Source organism: Myxocyprinus asiaticus, chromosome 42 (genome assembly GCF_019703515.2).
Source record: "Myxocyprinus asiaticus isolate MX2 ecotype Aquarium Trade chromosome 42, UBuf_Myxa_2, whole genome shotgun sequence".
NCBI lineage: Eukaryota > Metazoa > Chordata > Actinopteri > Cypriniformes > Catostomidae > Myxocyprinus > Myxocyprinus asiaticus.
The window spans coordinates 5937412-5955361 of record NC_059385.1 but is presented as its reverse complement, the minus strand read 5'-3'; the positions used below and the strand labels follow the sequence as shown (position 1 = coordinate 5955361).

At 37.8% G+C, this 17950-nt stretch overlaps 1 protein-coding gene across 2 annotated transcripts in view; it reads right to left on the bottom strand.

The window, feature by feature from the left end:
* Window positions 1–17950, bottom strand: part of ssbp2b (single stranded DNA binding protein 2b) — a 91148-nt gene that overhangs the window by 56266 nt on the left and 16932 nt on the right. For both annotated transcript variants that reach the window (XM_051683899.1, XM_051683900.1), the window contains exons 2-4: window positions 10728–10800; window positions 6660–6721; window positions 6492–6576 (exon numbers count right to left, since the gene is read on the bottom strand). In XM_051683899.1, the coding sequence (XP_051539859.1) occupies window positions 6492–6576; window positions 6660–6721; window positions 10728–10800 (220 nt within the window). The remainder of the gene's footprint in view (window positions 1–6491; window positions 6577–6659; window positions 6722–10727; window positions 10801–17950) is intronic.

The window sequence follows — 17950 nt, the reverse complement described above, 5'->3', positions numbered from 1 at the left end:
ATTGTGGGGGTCTTTCGAAAACTCACTGCCTCTCCGCAGTCTAAGCAGCCAGCTGTTGTCGACGAGAGGGCACCTCCCAGATTTTTAACTCAAAAGGATGCCAAAAATGAAGGCCCAGATTAATCATGTCTTGCCAGATAACAATCCACGCCATAAATGATTACATTCAGGCTGTATAAGCAGATTATAAGGCATCATGTTCAGCTGTCCAAATTCAGAAATGGTATGCAAAAATTTGTGATTAGCATCAGATCCTCAGTGTGTCACAAAACGAGTACAAAAATTTAAATGGGGTGCAGAAAGCATTTCATGTTGACTTGAAAACTTTTTAAACAAAACAGTGATGTCTTTTGCAATATATCTGTGATATGTAATTCTCTAATAGTAATACTGAAAGTCCTTGTAAAGCATTGTCAATTTTCCAATCCAAAATCTCTACTAAAGGCAACTATTTCTCTATACAAACACACATTCAGCCTATAGCAGAGGACAGCTCCCTGATCTTCTGCACAAGAAGCGTCAAGCAAGGACATTTGTGATGTTAAGCAATGCCACTATAAAGCTTTTAGTGGCTTTCATGACATAAACACTTGTTTCACATGATCCTTCGTCATTTAAGAAATTAGCTCAACTACTGTTTTGTATGATTGTGGTCTATCAATGGAAAGCCAAATTAGGTTTTCACTGACCGTATTTTCATGAGGACGGAAGTAAAGCCCGTTTCCAATTTAAGTATTAGTCAATTCATGTTACATATCGCAATCAAATGTACTATTATGAGGTAATCCTGAGAAATAATATGAAGATGTTTATAGGTTTCTGTATATACACTGGTGGCCAAAAGTTTGGAATGATGTACAGATTTTGTGCTTATGGAAAGAAATTGGTACTTTTATTCACCAAAGTGGCGTTCAACTGATCACAATGTATAGTCAGGACATTAATAATGTGAAAAATTACTATTACAATTTGAAAAAAACAAAAATACTTCAAAGAGTTCTCATCAAAAAATCCTCCATGTGCAGCAATGACAGCTTTGCAGATCCTTGACATTCTAGCTGTCAGTTTGTCCAGATACTCAGGTGACATTTCACCCCACACTTCCTGTAGCACTTGCCATAGATGTGGCTGTCTTGTCGGGCACTTCTCACACACCTTACAGTCTAGCTGATCCCACAAAAACTCAATGGGGTTAAGATCCATTACACTCTTTTCCAATTATCTGTTGTCCAATGTCTGTGTTTCTTTGCCCACTCTAACCTTTTCTTTTTGTTTTTCTGTTTCAAAAGTGGCTTTTTCTTTGCAATTCTTCCCATAAGGCCTGCACCCGAGTCTTCTCTTTACTGTTGTACATGAAACTGGTGTTGAGCGGGTAGAATTCAATGAAGCTGTCAGCTGAGGACATGTGAGGCGTCTATTTCTCAAACTAGAGACTCTGATGTACTTATCCTCTTGTTTAGTTGTACATCTGACCTTCCACATCTCTTTCTGTCCTTGTTAGAGAAAGTTGTCCTTTGTCTTTGAAGACTGTAGTGTACACCTTTGTATGAAATCTTCAGTTTTTTTTTGGCAATTTCAATCATTGTATAGTCAAACGGTTTGGACACACCTACTCATTCGTTATTATGACTATTTTCCATATTATAGAATAATAGTAAAGTCATAAAACAAAAGTAGAGTATAAGAGTTATGCAGTAAATGGAGCTGGGTTAAATTGCTACAAATATTGATATTTTTCAGCCTACTGAAGATCAGGGGTGTATTAATGCACAGGCTTACATGGGGTGAAGCCCAGGGGCCCCCTTTCACCGTCTCTTCCACCACATTCTCCCCCGTTGACATTCGCAGAAGGAGTGTATCTAAACACTTTCAGCGTGAGACGCTTTTGTAAACGGAGATAGTGCACAACAGTGAAAGCCATCCATGTAGCGCATATTCCTAGAATAACAGTCCAAAGAAAAAAAATATTTATCTACATACTGTATATTTTTTACTAAAACATTGTTTTTGTAATGAACAGGGTGTGCAAAAACTAAAACTTTATTCACTTATTTTTTGGGAACATGTTGAATATAATTACATTTTAGAACTATTGTTGTGGGACCAAGTCAAGTTTATTAATGTAATATAATTCTGAATTATTATTATTATTATTATCATGAACATTCTATTTTTTTTTTTGTCTATTGTTATTGTTTTAAATACATTTCTGTCGTATTCACTTCACCTTCACCAGGAGCTTTATTTTGGCGGAAAACTGAGCAGCGTGTATTTGTCAGTTTACAATTGTAACGAATCAAGCAGAGACCCAAGTGCAGAGTAAAGACTTTACATGAGAATTCAGGCAGTACTTAGGATATTCCAGAAACATTGTCAGTAAACAGGCGAAAGTTCAAAACAGGTATCCAAAAAAAGCTTCTAGTCCAAAACTGCAGGCAGGTACAAAGTTCCAAAAATACAGGCAAGGATCAAAAACCAGGAATAGCAACTCTATGAAAACAAGTACAATACTGGCTCAGTACAAAGCATACACTCAATACCTAACAGAGCAACCAACTGAACCCACAGTCCTTTATACCACTGTTTCCCAACCTTTTTTATGCCACGGCACACTTTTTACGAATAAAAAAATATCACGGCACACCACTATCCCACATAACCATCGTCAATAGTTTTCATTTTCAAGAACTTGTCCATGTTTTCTGTCCATCTTTGTAGTGTGTTTACTTGTAATATTTGAAATCCGGCTATGCAAAAACACAAGTCCCATAGGTATGCATAGGTATGCTGTATGAGGTCACAAGTGGCAAGAGCGCTAATGGGCTAATGAAAAAACAACAAATTTGCTTCTTTTCTAATTTGTAGATTTGTTCTTGCAAATTAGTTCTTGCAATACCACAGCAAATTACAGGGATGCAAACTCATGAGGGGTGCCCACCAACAGAGAAGTTATTACTCTGCAAATGAACTGATTTGAGGCAGGCAGGGGCCGGGTCAAAGACAGCAGCTATGGTGGAATACTGTACTATACTGAGCATGTATGCAAGATTTCTGTATACATGGCTAGGTTTGGAATGGAATACTGGTTTACTACTTACTAAATACTTTACAGTTTACACTGTATGATGACTATTATAATTTTTTATTTTAACAAAAATGTGGGCACTATTGTACAATAAACATTTCAAATGAGTCAAAAAATAAATGATATTATTTGTCACACTGGTCAAGTGCTCTACATAATACATACAATATCCCATGGAGTAAGATCTGTTGTATTTTGCTCACTTTGGCAAATGAAGCAGCTCATTCAGGTATTGCATGCATCTAGAAAATTTGCATCCTGTGCACTATGTTAGTATACTACTCTGAATATATGTCAGGATTGCCTACAACATTATTTTCCAAAACGAGCAGTATAGCTAGAGCACACCTCTTGGAATATTTTATTCCACAATCCTCACTTGACTTGACCTTCCACTTCGAGGGTGACAAATGAACTGAAAGCAATGAATATGATTTTTAATATATCCTTTTTGATTGGACTGCCAAAAATTAAGACATTTAAAAAAATACAATTGCAAAATTACATTCTGCATTTTATTTCTGAGATGACAACTAGAAGCCACTCGCCGAATAGTACATGCAATATTGTGAGGTCATGTAATAACAATGTAGCATACAACTATTTAAAACATTTGTCATTGCTTAATGTGTATTATTTCAGAAACTGTTTTTTTAACAGTATGCAGGTAAAAGTACACATTGCACAGTATGCAAAAATAAGCAATTTGCAAGTATTCCATTGCAAACACAGCCAAAAAAAAAAACACCACTGGGGTGGACCAAAATCTGCCTCGTATGTTCGCACCCGTGGGGAGAGGTGACATTTGACCTTGTCTTGGAAAGTGACCTCTAGGAAGCTCTCTTAGAAAGTGTTCTCGGAGATAATGCTCCCTGAGGGAGGATGAGGAGAGTTGAGAGGGAAAGATGGAGGGCTTTTTCTTGCTGTCCCTTTTATTCTTAGCACAAATGCCGCCGCACTGATGCTGGCAGCAAACACATATCGGGCACGCAGGTTGGCACTGCACTTGCTAAGCCTTTAAACGATATCCTCTGAATCATTTTACCAGTGCTTCCCTTGTGTAAGCTTATTACATACCTTGTAAAAGTTTATTACACAACAAAGCCCAATAAATGTACAGTAGTATCATTGAAGGAATAGTTCACCCAAAATGAAAATTCTGTAGGGCCTTCCCACTGGCGGTACTAAAGCCCGTTTTAGGTACTTTTCCCTGGGACTAGTGTTTTTTGTCACTTTCGCACCTGAGGAACTATAGTTCCTTGAAGCCGTTTTAGGGGACATTTTTAGCTCCTACATTGGGGTAGATACTTTTGGGGCATTGAGAAAGGAGAGAAGTCCACAGCTGCAACTGTAAACAAACTAGCTGCTAGCCTGCTACTGAGAGGACTGCACTAATTTTACAATTCCCTTAACAGAAATATCAAAGTATCCAAAGAGAATCGCCCGTTTCACATATGTGTGTATGTGTGTGTGTGACTTCATCGGGAGACACACTCTGAGTTTTCATCGCTTCTGTACTGTGTGACTATACAGAAAATAAAGTGAATTCTGGATTACTACATTGACTTTTTCCTGGGATGACGATATAAATAATCAGATGTTTATCGAGATGTTGTCCGCTGAGTTCAGCATGTGCAGCATGCTTTAAGAGTGCTTTTCGCCGCCTCGTCTCATCTCTCCGGCTGCAGCATGGAGCACTGCATGCGAGGCTCACGCGCCCTGTTTAAACTACAACCTGAAGACACGCACTGCGTCCAAAAACTGGAATATGCTGCTTTCGGAGGCAGTATAAGGATGAAAGAAGGTAGGATGAAATAAGGTGCTTTTTAAACTGTTCAAAGAGTTTCATTCTTCCAAAAACACTGTTGTTTAAACCATTAACTGATAAGGCAGCTATCTACGTTTTCTGATGCTGCCAAAGTTCGTATAAAACAGCCCTAAACAAACAAAAGTGTAGCTCCAATCCTGGTGTCCTCAGTCGGTGTTGTTGATTTTGTTGTTGTTGCTACTGAAATGCATGTGCAAATAACGTCAGAATAAAAATGGTCGATACTAAATGGCATCACTACAATGGCACTTTATGAATGCGAATGCAATGGGAAAATTCTCCTCGGGTGTTCCGTTTCTCGTAAGAGTTCTCATCTAGAAAGTTACTAAGGGAAAAGTACCAGGACTGTAGGTGTAAAAGGGCCTATTTACTCACCCTCATGTTGAACAAAACCTGCATGCTGTTAGTTTATGTGGAACACAAATTGAAAATTGTAGAAGAATCTTCATGCAGCTCTTTTGCATACAACAACAGTTCACAGTGACCATGTCTGTCCAGTTACAAAAAGGACAAAAGAACACCCTTAAAGTACCATGGAAGTAGTAAATAGGACTCATCCCCTTCATTAAAAAATGTCTGAGGCTATACAAAAGCTTTGTGTGAGTTGTCTGCGTCTGTTCAAATATGGCGCCTTTAGATGCATTGCATCAGGTTTGACGTCAATGACAACTGGTCACATCAAGATTGGTAAGACATTGAAAAATTCTCCTTTTGTGTTCAGTGAAAAGATAATAGCATACATGTTTGGAACAACATGAGGGTGAGAGATTTTTGGGTGAAATACTCCTTGAAAACAACAAAATACAGTTGTGTGATATGCGTCGTAGCAGCAAATTTGCCATATATTCACAATTAGCCACATCTCTTGGATGGAGATGTTCTCGTTTGAGAATATGAAGCTTGCTGCAATTACTGCTGTTGTGCCTACACTCCAGACGCACTCAGAGAAAATTCAGCTAATTGGCGCTGGAGAGAGAAATAAAAGAGTTTGGGGCCAAACCAGTGATCTTCAGCATTGCAGTAGTCTTTACTCATCTTCTAAACTGTGCTTTTCAGGTTCTTAGGTAAAGACTGCCAGGTTGTAAATAATAAGTTCATGTAAAACATGACCTTTTGCTTCTGTGCGCTCTTGTTTATGTGAGCTAAGGTGATCTGCTGCTTGAGGTACACAGGAAACTGAATCATGCTTCCTTCCTGTATGTCCCCGCAGCTTTTCTCATGTTTTTAGGCTTACTACAGAATAAAGCCTTTTATAAGTCTTGTAGCACTGTGATGCAAACCTCAAAGAAGCTGATAAACAAATCAATCTATCAATCTATCTATCTATCCATCCATGACTCTAAATTCTAACGGGATATGCCACATTCAAAGACGTAAAATCACGATTAATCAATGAATCTATCGATCTACCTTTCAATCCATCCATCCATCCAAGCTGTTTAGCAGACACTTTTATCCAAAACAAAAGTTCTTGACTCATTCCTTGTACAGATCAAACCAGCAACCTTCCGATTATGAGCCTGGTTCCATCCTTCCATAAATCCATCCATTCAACCATCCATCATGTCAATAACTTACATAGTCATGGAATGCCTTGGCTTCACTGGAATGCTCACAGGTTTCTCTCCTCTCAGGTGCCGCACAATACAAATCCCAGAATACACTAAAACACACAGGGATGAATGAATTGGTGAATGAGAAACATTCAAATACTGTATGCATTTTAAGAAAAAAAGTAAAGCTTACCACCACCATGAATGTAAGAATCCTGGAGGTTCTCCTAACGTTATGTTCTTTTCCCATCGTATCTGGACAAAGGACAGATAAACACTCCGTAAGACATTCTCAATACATACCAGGTTGTGTGGATGGTGTGTATTACTTTCTTTCATGAAATATTTTGTAGTCGGTAAGCCCAATTATTTGTCTGATATTTTACCATTTTTATATTATTGTATCAGCAGATAACAGTGTCCACTTTGGTTGTAGTTCCCCTTTGTGTCAGATCCAAAATCAACCAACATCTTTGTCAATAGATAATGCACATTTTCTGCAAAATCAACCAACATCTTTGTCAATAGATAATGCACATTTTCTGTTTTGTTTACACTTGTTTCAAGCATAAACCTTACTAAATTTTCGTAACTTTATGCTTAAAACAGTAATTTTGCAAATGCGGTAATAAAAAAAAAAAAATCGATTTAAGATATATTCTATGAAAAGAAGTCTTATTATTTCACACAGTTTTGGTGCTCAAAAACATTATCAAGTTTTAAGAATGTGTAACGAACGATAGTGAGTCAAACAGACCCAAGAGCAGAGGAACAGTTCAAAGGATTTATTAACAATAATAATGAGCAGTCACTGGGTTGGGGAACATAGAAAATCCCGACACCGGATGCAGCAGCAGGAAGCGATCTCCAATGGCATGTGCGTCGTAGTCACGCAAGAGGCAATTCGTGAAGAGTATGTTCGTAGGATGTGTGTGTGCATTGTGGAAGTCAGGAACAGATTCGTAGAATCCTCCGTTAAAGCTTAGTGAGATGCAGAACAACGCCCAGCAGAGAGGAGCGAACTTAACTCACGACACACGGCCAGAGACGAGGTATCCTCCATGAAAGACCAGCTGACATGCAGCAATACTGGAAGGCAACCACACACCCAACACGCGGGCAACCAACACATACACGAGACAGAACCGACTAGGAAGAGAGAGTAAAGTTAGTACTCAACAACAATCTAGCCAAGATACTGAGAACACAACGGGCTTAAGAAGGGAGTGAATTAGGGGAGAACAGGTGTTGCTCAGCACACTAATCAGTGGCATGATCAGCGTTACCCCGGGAACAATCAGTGTTCCCATGGAAACGCCGATCATGCAAGCCGGCCGCACCTGCGAGACACGAGGGAGAGAAAATGACAAAACATACAAAACAAACCGACAAACTCACCGGAGCCGTGACAGAATGCTTAGATATTTTCTACTGGAAAACCAAATTAAACTACTGATTATCAAAAACTTTTTAATGTATTACCTGGATTTCATTTAATTTTAGCGATTGTGTGTATTTTGTGTTTCTGTCTAATTAAATTATGCTATAAATATATTGGCAGGATATCGACCATCGGCCATCCTGCTCTCTTGACATTGGCGAAGTGCATTGAATAACCCATTTCGGTCAACCTTTAGTATTTTTAAGAGGATAATCCAAAATTGCCTTGCATTTGTACCAGAATGGCAGCTGTTTTGGTCTTTAAACACACCAACATTTTCAGGTGCAATTTTGCTCTTAAAATATTCCAGTTGGATACATCTACGTGTTGACCTTGCAAATCTCAATCTACCAGACCACTTGAAGAGTCTGCAATTCTTTTAAACAGCACTGCTTTGAAATAAGAAAAACAATCAGACACGCCACACTAAATGTGGATTATTGTGTTTTCTCAGATGGTCTGTACACGTAAAGTGTGCATGACTCATATGCAAATAATGGCAAGACTATAAATATCGAAGCAGTGGCAGTGCTGCAAAATGTCATGGCTTTCTTCACATCCATCAATCCCACAATGCCTCAGCGACATTCAAAGGCATTTGAAACTTAAGGCTGAAGTGCCTAATTTCTGCACCACTAGCGCCACCAAATGGAATTGGAACAGCTTTCCGAATATGCTCCCCAGTTGATCAAACAAACTGTAATGTTGGGGACAGGCTGGAGACAGGAACGGACTAAGACGATGATGATGTGAGACCCCAAGTGCAATTCAATTATTTAAAGTCAAATCCAAAAACATGAAAGTAGCAAAACAAATTATAAACATGAACTTAACTTCACTTCACTATGACCATGACAAAACCATGAACTAGAAGCAAAAACAACATTACAAGGTTAAACAATCACAATACTCGAAAAGAGACAAAGGCAAACATGAGGGTTATAAATACACAGACTAGAGTAACAAGATAACCATTAACAAGACTGAACTAATAACAAGATAACAAGACAATGAACACATGAACCAATGACATAACAGAACTGATAACAACATGATAACAAGACAATGACTAAAAAAATAATAAGAACAAAAACACATGAAACATAAGGGTCACATGACAAGACAAGGGCGTCACATGAAATAAAAGACACAAAATCAAAACATTAAAACATGAAAATGAATAAAAACACATGACACAAACATACAGTCCCCCCTCAAACTCACGCCATTGGATGAGTCAATGTTTTTGTCTAGGGCTAGACAGCCGCACAAAACAAACGGGGGAATTTTCATAGCACCACAGAAACACAGTGTTTACAGTGTTTGAGAAAATTAACTAATTACTAGTTGTCTCTACATATTAAGCTGGGATAGCATAAAGTATTTCAACACTGAAAAAGTTACACACTTCAGCTATAATTATATTATCTTGAAAAATATAATTTTCTTAATCAGTATTATTGTCTAGTTTTTCATCTAAACATTATTTTAAAAATGACATCATCAAGTCTTGTTTTCAGAGAAATCTAACAAAATTTTGTGAGGTTTATGCTTAAAACAAAAAAGAACTCTTTGCCAATGGAGTAAGAAAAACTTGTTTTCCCTTGAATTTGAATGTTTATTTTTTTTACCCCTCTTGGCAATTTTTTTTCTTGTTTTAAGCATAAACCTCGCACAATTTTGTAAGAATTCTCTGAAAACAATGACCACGTTTACATCTGGTATTAAGATGCATCTCGGGTGATCCGATCACATGTGGTCAGACGAGACACATTGCTGTTTACACCTTGTCGCTTAAATGAGTCTCCTGTGACCACTTGTTTTCGGATTTCGAGGGGAGGGTCTCTTATTTCATGACGACATATAGTATAATAATCAATGGTACTGTGTTACTGCATGCTATTAAAGTGCAACAAAGTCAGAAAAGACAAAGCGTGGAAAAAAAAGATGCACAGTTTTTTCCAGATGCAGCTGAAATTAAATTTAAATTTAAGTACAAATAAAATATTTCAATCAGAATTATCCGTTATTTTAGTGGATTACCTGCTTTAAAGGAGCTTCAGATATTTGTGCTTGTCATCTACTGTATGTCCCTGCATGTTGATTTCAGACACACTGAAGAAGATCTGTGAAGTTCTCATGCTTGTGTATGTATGCACGTTTTAAAATTTTCCGATCGGACAGCTATTTCCTTTAAAGCCGCCCGTAACCAAAGTTTAAACTCTTGTTTTAGCTCAGCGGTTGATTGACAGGTGAGGGGTGGTGCTTCGCTGCTGTCCAGGACACATTCAGCACGGTTTAGCACCTCAAATGTGATGTGGTCACATGTGTTTTTGACTACATTTGTATGTGTTTTTTGTGATCTGATCACAAGACCCCGTTTAGACCTGTATTTAGCACTGACCACACGTGATCGGATCACCCAAAACGCATCTTAATACCAGGTGTAAATGGAGTCAATAGTGAATATCTTATGTCAAGGATGTTTAAATGGAAAAACAAAAGCAGTGAGAAAATAAACTATTTTTTGTATTACAGCCCATATTTTCTTTATAAAAAAAGGTGATGATGAACATGCCAGTACCACTCCAGCATTTTTTGCTGAAACAATTTAGTCATTTTTACACCGACACACTGACTCTCCTCCAATCCCATTATGTGGACACCAAACATCTAATGTGTCCAGCTTGCTCAGCATATCATCTGCATGTAATTAAATTAGGGCAAGCCCCAGGGGGGCGGGCCGATGCTTACAAGGCTGTGTGTCTGGATGGCACATCGATAAGCAGAAGCTTATAAAAAAACCCGCTGGCTGCTCACCTCTGACAGGAAGGTCTGTGCCGACTTCTGGGCTCCTACATGTAACAAGTACTCATACACGTAGAGTGCTAGCCTGCAAGAGAGAGAGAGAGAGAGAGAGAGAGAGAGAGTGAAATCTCAATTTAAATAAGGTCGATCTCTTCTATTCTAATATGTAAGACAAATAATGCAAATGCAGATGTTCATTTCAAAATCAAATAATTTTAAATTTAAATTTTGGGAGGGCTTTTTGTCTCTTTCATTGGACAGATTAACAATGGACAGCAGAGACTGACAGGATTTTTTGGCAGAGAAAGAGTAAATGGGGTCAGGATGAGTCGCAGGCCCAGTCGCAGACCCAGACTTAGGACATGTTCTTATTTAGAGCGGTTCTATTTAAAAATAGATTTTTATTGTATTCAGTAACTGGGCGTTGAATGACTACAATGTTGTGCCAATGCAGATGGAACACTACATTAAAATTCTTTTAAAAGTGTTTCCTGCACGGCTATTCAGCTGAATCTAGTACCTTCCTAAAAAAAATTACTAAAAGAATCGTTAACGGAATTAAGAAAACAAAGTTGAATTAAGCTCAACTGACAGCATAAATGTTGTAGCTCAAAAATAATTTTGGCTTGTCCCTTGTTTATAAAAAAAAAAAAAAAAAAAGAAGAACAAATCATGAATGGGGCCAGTCCATAAACATTAAATTACACACTGTTTCAAATGTGTAGCCACAAGACATAAACAGTGTACATGTTAACATGATAGCAGTATGATAAAATCAGGGATTTGCAGGCATTAAGCTGTTTACAAGATTACAGCGTTTATAGGTATTATGCCATCATGAAAAAAAGTTGTAATATTACATATAACTTTACACAGATCAGGTCAGTAGGCGATTTCATCACACTAAAATCATGTTAACATGTATTGTGGCTGTACTTTTGAAACGGTGTGTATTTAAATGTTTATGGACTGGCCTCATTCACTTCCATTGTAAGTGCCTTACTGTGAGTGACAGACTCTAGGTTGACACTTTACACCTTAAACAAATTTGGTGTATATATATATATATATTTTTTTCTCCCCTTTTCTCTCCAATTTGTAATGCCCAATTCCCAATGCGCTCTAAGTCCTCGTGGTGGCGTAGTGACTCGCCTCAATCCAGGTGGCGGAGGACGAATCTCAGTTGCCTCCGTGTCTGAGACCGTCAATCCATGCATCTTATCGCGTGGCTTGTTGAGTGCATTACCGCGGAGACGTAGCGCGTGTGAAGGCACACGCTATTCTCCGCGGCATCCAAGCACAATTCACCATGCACTCCACTGAGAGCAAGAACCCCATTATAACGACCATGAGGAGGTTACCCCATGTGACTCTACCCTCCCTGGCAAATGGGCCAATTTGGTTGCTTAGGAGACCTGGCTGGAGTCACTCAGCACGCCCTGGATTCGAACTTGCGACTCCAAGGGTGGTAGCCAGCGTCAATACTCGCTGAGCTACCTAGGCCCCTGAACAAATTTGATATTGTTTGTTGGGCAAACAACCCCAATCTGCATCATCTACAGTACATGAATACCACAGCTCAACATATCAGGAGAATATGTGATACCAGCTGCACCACGGTCCTAACAACAAGTTTTCAAGTTTTAGCCATGAAGAAAACAAAGATGTTTTTGAACTTAATTGCTAAAGTGACTTTTCGAAAAATGAGCAAAACTATGTCGAAAATGTCAGGCACATCGTGAACATCACAGAAAGACAAAACTTTACATGCAGATCAGCTTTCCAGATGCTGAACAATCCATCAAACAAAATTAGACTTTGGAGGGATCACTTTGGCTGTCAGCACATCCCAAAAAGGCTACCATTTTCTTTGAATGATGGACATGGTGACTAGAGAAGGGGGTGTGTATGTTGTCCATGTCCGTTTATTGATCTAATGCATTTTCAGATTTGAACACGTGACTCAGCATGGTTCATTTGAGGCCACCGCAGCTCTGTGCCTCTAATGCAAAATATCTGTTTACAACCTAACCCTCAGAGTGGGATCTTACTTTTGCAATATATTCATGAATAACAGTTATAACATTCTAAAGTACAACCTAATGAGTATAATGACTAACTGGATTTTTATATTTTCTGAAAAATATGTGTGTGCAAACTCATTGCCAAATGGGTGGTTGCCAGGACATTGCTAACTGGTTGCTAGGATGTTCTGCGTGGTTTCGCCATTGGTACTTACTGGACCAAGTCAAAAGAGCCAATACCCATGTTTCTACGATGTTCTGGTCCCTCCTTCAATATTAGTCTTTAGGATTTTTGGCAGTTTAAATCACCCACCAGTCGGAAATTATAAGTCTGATTGCTTAGAACAGGAAAAGCACACCATTTCTCAACAAGCAGCATGATGAGGTATTATTCATGTCTGTAGCACAAACAGTGTCATTCTGAAGTGTAATACTTAGGGTCAAGGCCGTAACCACAACATACTTAGAGAGGAACAAGTCCCCCCAATAATCAGATATGGCCAGATTGCCCCCCCCCCAATAATTGATATCCTTGTTGCAGTTCTGCTGCAGTCCATTATGCACCACTGTCTTAGTTGTTGCAGGAATAACATAATGGTTTAAAAAAGTTAAAGTTTTACCGCGCTCAGTAGTCGAACACCGCTCATCAATGTCATTTGAGATAGTTAATCAAATCGATGATGGCGGGACTGAAGTTTAAGATGCTAAGCAGTATCAGCAGTTGAGGTTAAGAGTGTTTGTGTCATGTGAGATGTAAGAATCTAACTAAACATGCAATATTTGACCACTGTTTTATGACTGAAATGTTGTACCGACCGACATTAATTTCCAAGTGTGCAAACTATTCACCATTTGGCAAAATTTGCAGTTTTGAATTTAAAATATGTCATTTAAAGTAAGTGATTTGTATGTCATTCATAATTGTGAATGTGAAAACATTAACGGAGCCGTTTTCAGCGAATTAGGCTTAAGACAAAGAGCGGATGTGTGTATATTGTAAAGGACTTGAATGAATGTGGTAATCTGGCAAGCTTTTGAAGTAGCTTTTTAGAAAATTCTCTTGACATTGTCTAAGAAACTTACCTATTAAAAAAAAAAAAACACAAAGTAGAGCATTATTATCACCCAGATCAGATCAAGCTTCAAAAAGGACAAATACTATAAAGCACTATTTAAGGTTCAGTATAAAGACATCATAACAGTAGTCCATATGACAAGTGCATTATAGTCCAAGTTTTCTGGGGCCATACAATAGCTGTCTTGTATGGATTAGTTTTATGGTATTTTTATAATGATTTTTTTCCTCTTTGGACCTTGACAGCAGTGGTCAATATGAGCTGTTTTTGTATGGAAAAGAGCAACGTTGGCTTTTTGAAGAAAATATCGTGTTAAGGTTCTACTGGGAGGAAAAACCAATGAGGGACAACTTGAGGGCAGTAAATAATTTTGTGTATTTTGTTTTTGCTAACCAGCTGACACAGTCATGCCATTTTACAGATACATCAATGATGAAAATAAATTCAAATGATATTCATTGTTTCTTTGAGGCAGCACAAAAAAGAAAGAAAACATGACAGAAACAGGCAAATTGCTAGCAATGCAGACACAGTATTTTTCTTGTACTGTGTGAACTTTAAAAATACATTATCTTTTAAAACCAAAAATTATAAAATGTTGGGCCTTTATCGCATTTCAAGCCTTTATTCAGAAAATTATTGCATTCAGCACCTTTATTATATTAAAAGACCAAAGAGGACCATTATATTTGTGGCCTAAACACCCATGACAACCCCCCCCCCCCATGTTCAAGACATGGTTACGGCCTTGCTTAGTGTTAGGGGTTTTGAAAAATTGCAATTGTGATACTTGCCTTAATAAGCATGACTAATCAAATTTTGAAATATATAAAATCTAACATGCATTTTTGAATGGCAAAAAAAAACAAAAAACAAACAAACAAACAAACAAAACACAATACACTTAAGATCGCCTTCTATAGGAGCAGCAAAAGCATCAAATGGAGAATCAATACAGCATGTAAAGACACAGACAGGAGCTTTGATCAGGCCGAGCAAGATTATCAGAGTCCTTGAACTAAACAGACATGAGTTAGGCCAATATTCACTACCAGTGATCTTACATTCAATTACAAAACAGTTCATCGAACGCCCCTTTAAGATTAAGAGGCAAGAAAAACAACCTGTCTGCTTACAGTATATCTAAGTTAGCCTTTCCAAACATGAAATAAAATAGACACTCTGATGTCCCAATATTTTAAGTGCAAAAAAATGGCAAGAATCATATGTAGCCAACAATAACTAATGCGAATGAATGCAGATGCCTAATAGACTTCAGTTACATTGGTGTGCCACATTGCAAGCGGCATCATATTTGTACAAATGCAAATCAGTTTCACAAGCATTCCACCCTTCCTGTCATTAGCAGTGCCTCATAGACTCAGGGCCAGTCAGTTATGTGATTCAAACAGATTCTAATAAATGAACAGGACAGAGTATACACAAAGAGACATGGTCCATTTATTCGCACCAAAGTAGATGCAAAATCGCAAGGTACAAATTCTAGGTAGTGAAATGAACCAAGTGAGGAAACCAAGAATTGTGGGAGAGATAGAAATATGAGAGGAACAAAGAAGCATGAGCAGGGCTATGTGGTGAGGATAATAACTACGGATACTGACGCAAACAGCGGCGAAGATTAAAGGAGCTGGGTGGGTGGAAATTAATACTCCAGAGGTCTAGAAACTTTGGTAATCTCATGGTGATGGGTACAAAGGGGGGAGGACAACTGTGAAAATACCCCCTACTACTGTGAAAATACCCCCCACCAGGGCCGCACGTGGAACTGAATAGAAAATGCGAGTACAGGAGCTGCACATCTCTTTTCAAAACTTTGAGCTGAGAACCTCTGAGAATGTTAATTATGCCGAATTATGCTTTGCCGAAATGTAATTAAGACATTGGCCTGTGTGTCCCTTGGTCATTCCGGTCAAAGCCATTCCTTGTATGAGTGACAGGTTACTTAAAAACATCAGGGGATATTGGTCGATAACAATGTTTTAAAGGTGAAGTGTGTCATTTTTGCGCCACTAGCGACCAGTGTTAATCTCGTCAACAGAATTACTGCCGAAAATGTTCGTTGACAAAGGGTTTTTTGATTATGATAATGAAACAAGATGAAAAGGACACATCATGACGGTAATCAAATGGCTTTAATTAAAACATATTGTTGACGAAAATACGACAAGTGTAAAATAATAATGCATATTAACAAAACACTAACGCTGAAAATTCTAGAGAGAATTGATTGAAATAATCCAGTCATAATACAGTATGTTGGGTATTTCTCGGTTTGAACTGCCTGAGCTGAAAGAGCTGAACAACTGTACAATGAACTTACCTAACAGTTTATTTACCTCACTCAAACGTATCCTATATATGTATATTCACAACATAAACGTAATCTACACAGACAATGAAGCGAAAGAACAGATGAACTTCAGAATGCATTATTTGCGTTGTGAATACACATTTTCTTAAAACGTGCTAGGTGCTTCATGTAACGGAATATCCTAAACTGAGGAATTTGCAACAGAGTAACTTCTAAAAAGCAGCTAATACTTAAGTATATTCATTTTTTTGCTATTATTTCTGATCAGTTGTTTAATCTTACACAAAATTAAACATCTTAATTTTTAATGTGTTTGATACAAGTTCAAATAATTGTAAGTAGTTTATAAATTTTTCAAAATATTTGTATATTTGGTTCAAGTTTGGTCTGTTGCAGTTTGATACAGATTTTTGTCATTTTACACATTATCGTCAACTAGTACAATTGACTAAAATTAAGTAATATGACATGATGAATTTGACTAAATTTAAAGAACAGTGTCACAACATGACAAAAACTATGATTAAAATAAAAAATAAAACTGTCGGTAAATTAACACTGCTAGCGTCACCAAACGTAATAGCAAAATAATAATAATAACAAATAAAAATAAAAGGCAAGACAGCACCAATTTGCTCCAACAGAAAAATAAAAAAAATCACTATTACATTTCCACGACTTTCCAAAAAAGGAAAAAATAGTGATGGATTACGGCAGTCAGAAGAGAGAAAGATGCCAAATTTACTGTCACTTTCTTAACAGTTGTACAACCCCAATTCCGAAAAAGTTGGGACAGTATGAAAAATGCTAATAAAAAGCAAAAATGAGTGATTTGTAAATTATATTCACCCTTTGCTATATTTAAAGCACTACAACTACACATAATACGTTTTACCTTGTGAATTTTTTTTTTGAAAATGCACAGTAATTTCAAATCAGATGATTGCAACACGCTCCAAAACAGTTGAGACAGGGGCTATTTAAGACTAATAACAATTTGACGAGTCTAAATAACAAGGCGATGTGAAACAGGAGATGTTAAACAGGTAAGGCAATTATGTCATAGTAAATAAGGAGCCTCCAAAAACAGCCTAGTCCTTCAAGAGCAAGGATCGTTCAAGACTTGTCAATATGCCAACAGATGCTTCAGCACTTTGAGAACAATGTTCCCAAAAGACAAATTGGAAGGATTTTGGGCATTTCACCCTCTACAGTGCACAATATAGTTAAAAGATTCAAGGAATCTGGTCAAATCTCGGTGCGTAAAGGGCAAGACGAAAACCACTTCTGAATGCACATGATCTCTGATCCCTCAGACGTCACTGTCTTAAAAAACGGTATTCATTTGTAATGGATATCATGAACATGGGCTTGGGATAACTTCAGTAAACATTTGTTAGTCAACAACATTCGCCGCTGCATCCACAGATGCAAGTTAAGACTTTATTATGTAAAGCAGAAGCCCTACATCAACACTGTCCAGAAGTTCTGCTAACTTCTCTGGGATCAGTCTTAGATGGAAAGTAGAACAGTGGAACTGCGTTTTTTTGGTCCAATGAGTCCACATTTCAAATTTTTTTTTTTTTTTAAAACACAGCTGTCGTGTTCTCCAGGCCAAAGAGGAAAAGGACCATCCAAGCTGTTATTAGTGTCAGGTCCAAAAGCCAGTGTCTGTATGGGCCAGGGGTGTGTCAGTGCCCATGGCATGGGTAACTCGCACATCTGTGAGAACACCATGAATGCAGACAGATATGTAAAAATTTTGGAGCAACATATACTGCCATCCAGCACAGTCTTTTCCAG